Raw genomic sequence first — 12384 nt, 5'->3', positions numbered from 1 at the left:
ATTCCAAAAGTACCTGGGCATGTTTCTCCAAAGCCTCTCGCAAATCCTTCGATGTCAGCACTTCAGGAGGGTGCAATGCCTGTAGTGATGATTGTTGCACCGGCGAGGATCCACCACTCCGAAGAGTTTTAGGGGGAGGTTTAGCCGCCATCTTTTACTCCTCAATTATGACGCACTTTCACTTAAAGTTTAAAAAGTCCATCAAACTCGAGAGTATAGTAAAATAATCCTCTTCACCTTTTCCCTCTTGTACCGCTCTGCCTGCTCCTTTAAATCATAGTCCTTTCTTCAGGCAGGGATGGTTCGCAGACGCCTGGCTCTGCTCCAAGAAGTTCGGAGCAGAGACGCTGGCCAGCTGGGAGCAACCCAGGCTTCGGGGGAGTTCAATCCTTCAGCCGCCCAAGCTCCAAGCTCGGGCGGCCCCGGAGAACTCTACCCCTACCTGGGGCTTCTCTCCTTGACTAGTTCCCATCTGTTGCTTCTTGTCCTGCTTTCAGGTGCTTTGGAGAATAGCTTGACTCCCTCTTCTTTGTGGCAGCCCCTGAGATATTGGAACACTGCTATCATGTCACCCCTCACTCTTCTCTTCGTTAAACTACACGTACCCAATTCCAGCAACCGTTCCCTATATGTTTTAGCCTCCAGTCCCCCAATCATCTTTGTTGCTCTTCTCTGTACTCTTTCTAGAGTCTCGACATCTTTTTTACATCGTGGTGACCAAAACTGGATGCAATATTCCAGGTGTGGCCTTACCAAGGCATTGTAAAGTGGTATTAGTACTTCACGTGATCTTTTTTTTTATTTAAAAAGTTTTACAATACATTTTGACTTTAATCCCCCCCCTCCCCCACCACTATCTCACCCTCCCTATCCCTCTCCCCCATTCCCTCCTCCCCCCCCCCGACTTCCCAGAGCTAAATACAGGGTATAAAATCGAAAAACAGACATAAGCACCCCTATGTTATCAACAATAAACTATTAATTCTATCTCCCTCTAGCTCATATAAAATGAATACAAACAATATTAATATTACAAATAAAGTAAAAAAGAAAAAGAGGAAAACAGAAAAAGAGCTTTACTCAGAATAGATTTTCTTAATCCCAGTCCTTATTCATATTAATTTCAAAAAAAACAGGAAAAAAAACTTTCACCTACTATTTACATTCTCCCACCTTTCTCTAATTTCTAAACAAATTCTCAGTTACGCGCCAAAAGCGCCTATCTCTGTTAACCTTAATAATCTCCAACCAAACTAAACTATGATCAAAAATAGTTCTTGCATGTATCACGCCAAATGTCTTGCAGTTCCAAATCATCCTTGAGTTCAAATAAAAAGAGTAAAAAAAAGGTTTAGGCAGTCTCTAAGACAACTTGTTGTTAATTAGGAGCTTACGTACCCATTCTTAGTTCAACACATACTTTTAGTCCATAACCCTAATATACTTTTCTAGCAAGCGAATAACATCAATCTTAAATTGTGTTAAATATTAAAAAAACTTTCTTTCTCCTCTATGATAAATTTAATCCATTGACATTCTAATTTAAAAATTTAATCAGCAATCTTGACGCCCCAAAGCTTTTGGAGCACGTCTGTCATGACCCCCATAACTTCTTTGGACCGCGCCCCTCCCACAGCTTCACTGTAAGTACGCTTTGGAGATTCCATAACTTTCTGCTGGTCTTGCTCTTGCTCTCGTCTCGCTCTTCTTAGGGCGGCACGCGTCATCCTCTGGCCTCCTGCAGCAACCGATGAGACTGTAACTTGATCCCCTCCAACACCATTGTCCTCTGTCGGTCTATCTGCAACATCTTGAAGCTTTCCCTCGCCGTATCCCTTTACAGCTTCCAAAAATGATAGGGGGGTTGCTTTTAACACATTGCTATAAAAATCATGTGCCTGGGCCACAGTAACCAGACGATGTCTTTTACCTTCGTGCGTCACCACCAGTCCAACTGGAATCTCCCATCTAAACTTAATATCACCAAGGAGCCTTGGTGGAGCAGTGGGCTAATGCCTCCTTAAGTAACACCAGCTGCCTGCAATTAGTGCAGGTTCGCATCCCACCAGGCTCAAGGTTGACTCAGCCTTCCATCCTTCCGAGGTAGGTAAAATGAGGACCCAGATTGTTGGGGGCAATTAAGCTGACTTTGTAATAATGCCGCTTGGGGTGTGTGTGAAAGCCCTAATAAGCAGGCATATACATAGAATGAAGGCTACTGCTAAGCTTGTAAGCCGCCCTGAGTCTTCGGAGAAGGGCGGGATATAAATGGAATTAAAATTAAAAATTAAAAATTTCTTAAGTTCCTGTACTAGAAATGCAAAATCTTTCCTTCTCCTTAAAATCTTCGGAGGAATCTCTTTTAAAACCAAGACTTCTTGCTCAGCCACTACCAATTTAGTATCATAAGCAGCTTGAATGACTTCATCTCTAATTACTCTCTTTGTAAAATAGACCACCACATCTCTGGGTAACTTCCTCTGTCTTGCAATCCATGAATTTACACGAAAAATTTTGTCCATATTTCCCTCAATTTCAGATGCTGGCTGGCCCAATACCCCTTCCAGAGCCTCAGAAATCAGCTGCTTTAAATCTTCTTTACAATTCTCCTTTAAACCCTTGATTCTAATAGCATACTGCATCTGATGATACTGAACAAGGCTCAATTCTCCGTCCATTTTATCCCTTATATTTTCATTTTCTAATACCTTTGCTTCTAATATAGAGTTCTTTTGACTGAGATCCTCCACTTTTACATCCAGCTGTTGCACAAATTCAGCTACAGATTCAATCATAGACAGTACTTCACGTGATCTTGATTCTATCCTTCTGTTAATGCAGCCTAACACTGTGTTGGCTTTTTTGGCAGCTGCAGCACACTGCTGGCTCATATTTAAGTGATTGTCCACTAGGACTCCGAGATCTCTCTCCCAGTTACTACTATTGAGCAAGGTACCACCTATACTATACCTGTGCATTTGATTTTTCCTGCCTAAATGTAGAACCTTACTTTTTTCACCACTGAATTTCATTTTCTAAGATAGTGCCCAGTGTTCGAGTCTGTCCAGATCCTCCTATATCTTAAGCCTATCTTCTGGAGTATTGGCTATTCCTGCCAGCTTGGTGTCTGCAAATTTGATGATTTCCCCATCTATCCCCTCATCCAAATAGTTGATGAAGATGTTGAAGAGCTGCCCAGACCTCTTCTAGATTTTCCTCTTGCCTTTCCGAGTTAACTCCTTGGTCTGTCATTGAGCAAGAATTGACTTTGTAGGGAAGCATATTATCATTTGATGTATATTTAACATATGTTCTACCTTTATTTACCAATTATATAATATTTGTATGCAATCCACATGGCGAGGTTTGGGGAAACTTACAATAGAAAAAAATATTTTTAAAATCATAAGATTAAAACATCGCCTGGCCCGCACCGCCTCCGCTTCCCGCATTGCACAGCCCCGCCATATAGTGGGCTCTGCTGCTCCCACAGCACCAGCCGCGCCAGCTCCGGCCCCAGGGAGGGGAGCCCGCCGCCAACACCCTTCGCACCTGTGACTGCAGCAGCACTGCCACCCTCACCCCCCCCACCCGCCAAGATGAGAGTTCCAGCACCATTTTTTTTTTTTTAGAAAAAAAGCACTGTCCATAACATTATGCTGGCACATGACTGTGAAATGTCTTCAGACAGTGTTGCCTCAATGGCCTTGAAATGGAGATGAATACTGCTCCCTCTGGTCAGCAACAACTAGCAGAGTAAAATCCACAGGGACTCTTTCACCTATATTAATATATTAACAGTCTGTTCATTCAGTAACTTAAAATGGTTGCGGGAACAAATTGTTTTAGGAGAATCCTGAAAGCTGTTAAGATGTACCCTGAAAAAGTCCATAGCATTCTATAAAATGGGACAAAACAGTAACAAATGTGATAAAATATACCAATCAATAAATCTAATTAAAAAGTCCACATAATACGGTATAAATGAGCAAATACCCATCTAGCATTTTGGTCAGTATTAATTCTAAATGTGACATATAACAGAATCCTTGTAAATAATCCACTTCTTACTCTTAATTCTCTTCTTCCCATCCCTTTTCTATTAAGATTAGATAATAGGCATCCATGCAGATTTTATGCAACACAAGACAATGCCTCTTAATTAATGTCAAGTTTTATCTAGGGCAGAAGTAACAACATTTTGGTGACTTTGAGTTTCAGTCACCAGCAAGAGCACAATAGTAGCATTAGGTTGTTACTTAGGAGGATGAGCCGATATAATTTTTGGCTCATGCACATGGTATTTACAGGGTGGTCTTAATTATGTTACTTAGTCATATGTAAAACTAATTCAATAACACTATTTTACTTGAAGGATTGTAGCTTTGGGCTACAGACTTTACAAGGATTTTCAAGGGAGTTGAGATTAGCATGAGACAAGCACAGCTTTGTGAAAAAACCATTTACCTATTATCAGCTTTGACCTAATAATATAAGCTCTAAAAACAACTACTGAGTGATTGCAAAAAGTGATTAAAAGTCGAATTATGGAGGCTTAAAAGTCGAAAAAAGTTGTCTGACTCCAACCTAAACACACCATCATAGGTATACTTCAATGTTTGAACTTTTAAAAATGGATGCAGCACCACTTAGCAAAATTAGAAGATAACAAATTAGAAACCTTTAATGAATATATGCAATCATTGTATTGAATTTCAAAAAAGAAGCTTTTTAAAAATTTAATATTTTGGCTTCTGTCGACTATTTTTATCCTTTGATTGTAATTAATTTATTCTTTTATTCTTTCATTTGCTTCCTTCATACTTGTAAATGAAACAAAAAACAGCTCTTTGAACATTAAATAGCTAGATAGACAAAATTCAAAAACAACTCTGATTTTTGCAATCATTCCTACATAGTTTAATTATTTGCTATTTTCAAATATTACTTTAATCCCAAGAGGTAAAACCCTAAAATATACAAATGTAATACAATGTAAAACCCATACTAAATTTTTTAAAAAGTCATTTTTCGGTCAAGCTTTACTTCTGGTTTTTCATGGGCAGCATTAGACTCAAAAGTGACATTACCGATCCTGTGCTATGATTCCACCCACACTGCTGTTGTAAAATAGGGCTTCAATTACATAAATTACAAATACATTCACCACTGTAACTATGACCCCAAACCTTTTAGAGATTACTACATAAGAAAATACAACTTGTGTTAGAAACAATTTAATGGCTTATACAGCTGTAGGACTGGTGGATTGAATCTGCTCTAAATGTCACCTAAAAGTCTGGCAATTTCCACCAAGCTGAAATATCTTCAAAACCAGCTGATCCAAGAAAAGATGCTGAAATTGGTAAAGGACACTCCTAGCCACAGCCACCATTTAAGCATTCAGAAAGAAAGATGAATCCAGAAATATCTCCAGAAGTATCTTCTGCTCCTTCAGAATCAATGTCTTCTGTTTTTCTTGTTTCTCTGATAATACTGAAAATACTCTGTGTTTGAAATCTCACATATGGCTCAAGGGCTAAGCTTTATATAGAACCATTCAGACTGACATTTAGCTCCCTATCCTTTTCATATCATCTCAGCAACAGTAGTTGCATTAATCATTCCTAATTTTACTTCCCAACACACACAGCTGTCCTCTTGCATCTGCTAAAACAGAGGTCTTCAAACTCGGCCCTTTTATGACTCATGGACTTCAACTCCCAGAATTCCTCAGCCAGTGTGCCTGGCTGAGGAATTCTGGGAGTTGAAGTCCATGAGTCATAAAAGGGCCGAGTTTGAAGACCCCTGTGCTAAAACAACACTTGACCTATTTGCTCCTACATCTTCAAAGACACCTGCTGCTATACAACTTCACCTGGAACGTCATTATTTCCTATCTAATCAACAAATTTTGCAGTTGTACGATTAACACAGAACAACACTGTGTTCAGTCACAAGACAGACACTTCATTAACCAAAATTCAAGGAAAGACTGAGAGAGGTGGGGGGAATAAAAAGGTATAAGACTTTTAATTGCACGAGGGAGAACAACAAAATCCAAATAGCAATAAATTGCATGTAGTGCTTCTTATTGATCTAAAACATAAATGCACTATAAATATTTTTCAGTCTTAGACGAAGATGGGGTGAATCTGCCAAATCAAAATTAGAGTTTCTATTCCTATACTGAGAGGTAAACAGCTACTATAGAGACATTTTAGCAAAGTGCTAGATTTTTTTAATACCAATGACATCCTGTATTATTTTTGAAAAGCTCTGGGTAGGCTGTGCCTTGAGTAAATAGGAAGGGAGAAAACAAAGCAAGGAAATTAGCCTATTTTGGATGCAGCAGTAATAGAGTGATTATGTGATACGCTTTAGAAAGAATAGCCCTGTGACTGAAGAGCTATCAAGATTCCATGTATGAGGGTCTTCTGTATTTCTCAAGCAAAGAGCTACAATTGATTTTAAGGAGTATGCTGAGCGCTGTATTCCCCAAAGGAAAGATGGAGACAGGACAAAACTAAATTTGCTGTTGATAGTAATATGCCAAAAATTCCTAGTTCCCCCCCAAAATATATAACTATATTTGACCCAAAGGCCATACTTGGTCTTTCGGGTAGTGTTCTGGAGACAGCAATACAGTGGAAGGTCAGGCTACAATAGAGAAAGTAGAGAGCAAAATAGATTCTATATTAATATATGTAGTTGTTATGCAAAGTTTTAGCAATGTTTTTATTGTTGATGAACCAAACGTATTATGTTATTTAGATAAACCAACAAGCTGTATCTGCCAATGTGTTCACCTTCTTTTAATCGAGCTGCAAAAAGATGAGATATTATCAATTTTAGTACTATTACATCTGAAGTACTAGAACTGTTTAAGATACCTCAGATTCATTAATCATGATTATAGGCTTATTTCAACAAAGCAGTTCCTGATATGGCCTTTTCCAGATATTTTGGACTATAATGCCCAGTGGCAATAGCCACCAAAACTAATGCCAAGGGAATGACAGGAATTGTATTCTGAAATACAGCACATTAAGTTAAAAATGTCAGTTAATGAGGACATGTGGCTTTTGACTTAAAATCTATGTTTTCTCATGTCTTGTGAGCCCAAAAGAACTAACAGATTTTGCATTTCTAGAAACTGGGTCCAGTACTTAAGCTCTATGTAAGTCTCTAATTGCTAACTGCCAGATACACAAAATGGGATAAATCTGAAGTCTGGATGATACAGTTAACCACAAATTTTGATTATACAATCTTCCTTCCAGGGTGCAATTTAACCAAGGAAGTCAGAATGACAGTGAAGGTAGTTTTTCCAATCAAAAGAACTGGCAAAATATATTATCTATGACACAATCCTGGATCAAAGTTCTAACCTTGTACAGACAAAAGACAAATAATCTCTCCTAGTTGTGTCTCAAAGTTAATACAATTAAAGATTAAGAAAATGTTTCTGCATTTGTAGTTTTCCTCATGATGCACATAGCCATTTTACTTCATATATTTTTAAAGAAACGGCAGAATTTCAAACAAGGGAAGAATTTGGTAACAAGAGTAAAACCAACAGATCCTTTATAGATGTTCCTAGGTTAAAGAATTAAAGATTTTGCTTTGATTCTGAAGAAAAACAAAACAGTCCCCACAAATAGAGAGAATACAATACTCACTGACAAAGTATTCTATCAGTCAGTTGGCCAATTTTGGCTCCATATTGCTGCACTTAGGAACCCTGGATGTGTAGAAGGACACATAGCTTCACTTCCTGAGCTAGCTGAGGTCAATAATGGCTATTTAGTCATAGAATCAAAGAGTTGTAAAGAACCACTCCAACTTCCCACTCAGTGCAAATTCTGCTAAAACACTGAAGCCCAGCTTAAAATTTCATGACAACTGTTGACCTGATCCAGGTGATACCTGACCATGTTAAACTGGTATAGCGTTGGTTCTGTTAGTTCTGGTATAGGGTGTTATTAGAATACGGGAGATGGGTTTTACACGGCTCCTCTAAAATGGGCAGATGATGCCATGATCGGCTTTAGAATGCCAGCTGGTATAAACACAACAGGAATTAAGGACTTGTTTAAAATAACTGAATCATTCATGAATCTTAGTATTCTTCAGAAATATCTAAGGGAAATGTCCACTATGGACTTCAAATCTGTGAATATATATGGGCTACAATCTGCTCATCTAACCCTTGCTAATTAAATTAACTAACCATGGTTTTTTTTCTTTTCATATAAGATCAAAATACTAAAGCAATAAAGCAAACTCTTTTAACTCCTATATTTTTATCAGGAGTTGGAAGCATAGCATTCGTGGCCCCTTATGAAACCCCCAAGAAGAATCTCACTCTCTCCAGCCCTTAAGTCATTAGAATCACAAATAACATCAGTAGTTTCTTACAAACTAACTCCAAATGTAGGTAATCTGGGCATTGTGCAACTATGAATGATTCTTGAATTACCATTTTCCCCCTCTGGTGAAAGTCAGTCTGGATGAACCATTTAACTTTAACCAATTTTTATTATGAAAAAAATGTTGCTTGTATACCCAGAAGGGAAAAAAAAATCTAAGGGAAATGTCCACTATGGACTTCAAATCTGTGAATATATATGGGCTACAATCTGCTCATCTAACCCTTGCTTATTAAATTAACTAACCATGTTTTTTTTTCTTTTCATATAAGATCAAAATACTAAAGCAATAAAGCAAACTCTTTTAACTCCTATATTTTTATCAGGAGTTGGAAGCATAGCATTCGTGGCCCCTTATGAAACCCCCAAGAAGAATCTCACTCTCTCCAGCCCTTAAATCATTAGAATCACAAATAACATCAGTAGTTTCTTACAAACTGATTCTTGAATTACCATTTTCCCCCTCTGGTGAAAGTCAGTCTGGATGAACCATTTAACTTTAACCAATTTTTATTATGAAAAAAATGTTGCTTGTATACCCAGAAGGGAAAAAAAAATCTTGTGCCAGTGATAAGAATGCATTTAGCTTCTTTATATCCAGATAAAATAGTATGGCAAGATCATTAGTGCTGGAAGTTTTGAATAGAGATATTAGGATGAGAAGATAACAGGCATAAAAGTTAAAAAAAAGTTTATAAACGGAGAGTTTTCACTGACGATGTAGTTATATTCCTGCAAGACCCAGAACTGGTATAGAATACTTGATGATGAAGCTAAATGACTTTGGACCTTTATCAGGCTTCAAAATAAGCAGAAAATAATACGAATATGAATGTTTCAGTAATATGAAACATTGACAAGAAAGTCAGGTTTTAAAGTGGAGAAAAAGATTAACTGTCTTAACTCCATTGTGTCTGCAGGGAATGACATTGAAACAGACATATCAAGATTGGGTAAAATCTCTGTAATTAAGATGTTTTAGCAAAAATGGTATTTTTATTTCAGATTTTACCAGTATTGACAACTGACATACCATTTAAGCAATGGCAAAAGGATATTTCTAAATTCATATTGCAAGGGAAAAACTGAGAATTAGATACAAATTACTGCAAGATGCCAAAAAAAGAGATATGATTTAGGTTACAAGATTTGAAATTGTACTTTGATGCTTGCTGTTTAATCTGGATGAAAAAGTGGGTGACTCTCCAAAACAAAGATTACTTGAGTTAGAGGGGCATGAATTAAGATTTGGATGGTAGACCTACTTATGGCATGACAAAATTAAGATGAATGTTGAATTTAAGAATCATTTTGTTAGCCATGCCACCCTAAGGGTTGGTAATAAATATAAAATAAAATTCCCTATGAAGGTACCTCTTTGGGTGTCATCTCAGGCTTTTTGCAGAAAAGAAATGATGTCAAGCCCAGACTGATGGACTTATGGTCAGAGAATAATTTTTAATCAAGGTGGAGTTAGTTAGAAGGATGTGTCTATAATTGGCTCACATAGACACAATTGAAAGAAAGATTTAAAGTAGACAAAATGTTATGGGTTTGACCTTGCAAAAAATGAATTTGAAATTGTATTTTGTGGTAATGATGAACAGGTTATTACCAAGATTTATAATCTCTTATTGAAACTGAATATGTGAAGCAACGCATGATTTAATGGGTAAAGAATTTTGGGTATAATGCTGGAACAATGGGAACAGAGGTGGGCAAAGGGCTTAAAATTTACATTGAACTATAATTTAAAATATTTTTTCTATAAAATGTACTGTTGGTATTTAATAAATTAACAAAGATTTATAAAGGTACTTCAAATGTATGTTGGAAACATAAATATAAAGAACGAATTTTCTACTATCTTTGGTGGACTTGTGACAAAGCAAAGAAATATTAGGGTAAAATTCATATTTTAATATAGAAGGTTCTTAAAACAAATATACAAATTAAACCAGAGACTTTTCTTCTAGGATTAATGGACAAAGAACCTGAAAAAATGGAACTGTTGTTATACCCACTGATCATAGCGGGAATGCTTTATGCAGAAAAATGAAGATATATTAATTCCCACAATGGAAGAATAATAGAAGAGAGATGGTCATATTAACTGCTTTAATCAACAACTAAATTTTTTATTTATTTTTTTATTTTTATTACATTTATATCCTGCCCTTCTCCGAAGACTCAGGGCGGCTTACAAGCTTAGCAGTAGCCTTCATTCTATGTATATACCTGCTTGTTAGGGCTTTCACACACACCCCAAGCGGCATTATTACAAAGTCAGCTTATTGCCCCCAACAATCTGGGTCCTCATTTTACCTACCTCGGAAGGATGGAAGGCTGAGTCAACCTTGAGCCTGGTGGGATGCGAACCTGCACTAATTGCAGGCAGCTGGTGTTACTTAAGGAGGCATTAGCCCACTGCTCCACCAAGGCTCTGTACAAAATACATCTAACTATCTGGAAATCACTTCTAGATTTTGGGCTTGAGATAAAAAAAAAATGACGCTTAACTTTGTGATTTATTGATTAGACAAGGTTTTTTTGTTAGAAAAATGTCTAGTATATGAGAAGTAAGAAGTTGAGGCTGTAATGTAATTGTTCATTCTACTGCTGAAAAGTTAATGCTTTTTCCCCCTTCATCCTTCACTTCTCTCTTTCCCCTTTCTCCACTATTTGCATTTTCATTTTATACTCCTAATATGCTTAATAAAATTATATTAGATAAACAATATTAAGATTGTTATCCCCTTTCCCAGCAAACTTCAGAAGTATGTGTGTGTTTGTATGTAATTTCTCTGAAGAGAAATTTGTTTCTCTTAGCTATCATATTAAGAGACACATAAATGTGACAAGACATCAAACTGGATTTTTCTCTTTCGAAAAAAGTGCAGTTCAGTTAAGAAAAAGCTAAAAAGGGAGATTGAGAGTGACACATTTTTTTTTAAAGTAGGTAATTAAAGGAAGTTTTTTTTATCCATCTATTGATGAGTCAGTCAGCTACCATTCTGTCGTCTCCTTATCCAACAGTGAGCAATTTCAAAGTCAAGAGATCAAATAATGCCTGGTAAACAAAAATCACCTCATCTTCTTGATCAATAATTCAAGGAGTGGTTTTGTTAAGGATTATTTCGGAGTGGAAATTTGATATGCAATTTATATTCAGCAATGTTCTTGACTTGTACAGAGACCACATTCTTGACGACAAAGAAATTGTACACAAGTCTAACCAATTAAACTAATGGATAAAAAATACAATCAAACTCTTTAAAGGTTGCTCGAATTATTTTAAGTTGGCTCCAGTATGAATTACTTAAACTAGCTAAATTATATAGAATCTAAATATACATACGTAAACAGGATCTCTTTCCAGCTGTGCTTGCACCTCCTAGGCACAGGTTGCCTCCCCGGTGAACCAGTTCAAGTTCCAAGTTTGTCCTGAATAAAAAGGAAGGGAATAGCCTTATTTCAATTATTTACAAGCTCTAAAACAATTGTTCAATCTATCTGTAAAATTGTACCCCCAAATGAAAGGGAGCAAGAAAATGACAGAGTATGCATGCCGTACTAAACTGTGGTATTACGCTGAAGTGGGCAAGTTAATTTTGTCCTGAAGCTGCGTAAATTCTCCCAGTCCCTGTTTTGTGCAGCCAAAAAGGTCATCATCCCATCAGCCAGTTGTATAATTAAAATATTGCCCAGATTCCTACAGCTCTTGACTGAAAACAAAAAGTTAAAAAAGGCAGTCTGGAACTACAAAACTACTGCTTTGCCCTGCATCAGGATAAAGGGAACCCTGGTGGCGCAGTGGTTAAACTGGTCAGAATGCAGTATTGCAGGCAGACTCTGTCCACAGCTTGAAGTTTGATCCTGATGAGGCTGAATATTAACTCGGCCTTCCATTCTTCTGAGGTCGGTAAAATGAGGACCCAGATTGTTTGAGAAA

The 12384-nt window shown here is 37.1% G+C and overlaps 1 protein-coding gene across 3 annotated transcripts in view; it reads right to left on the bottom strand.

Moving 5' to 3' along the window:
* Positions 1-12384, bottom strand: part of UBR3 (ubiquitin protein ligase E3 component n-recognin 3) — a 106630-nt gene that overhangs the window by 27968 nt on the left and 66278 nt on the right. For all 3 annotated transcript variants that reach the window (XM_083352215.1, XM_083352216.1, XM_083352217.1), the window contains one exon: positions 11791-11876. In XM_083352215.1, the coding sequence (XP_083208341.1) occupies positions 11791-11876 (86 nt within the window). The remainder of the gene's footprint in view (positions 1-11790; positions 11877-12384) is intronic.

This window comes from Vipera ursinii, assembly GCF_947247035.1.
Source record: "Vipera ursinii genome assembly, chromosome: 1".
Taxonomy (NCBI): domain Eukaryota; kingdom Metazoa; phylum Chordata; class Lepidosauria; order Squamata; family Viperidae; genus Vipera; species Vipera ursinii.
Note: the sequence above shows the minus strand (reverse complement) of the source record. Positions and strands in the feature narration are given on the sequence as shown.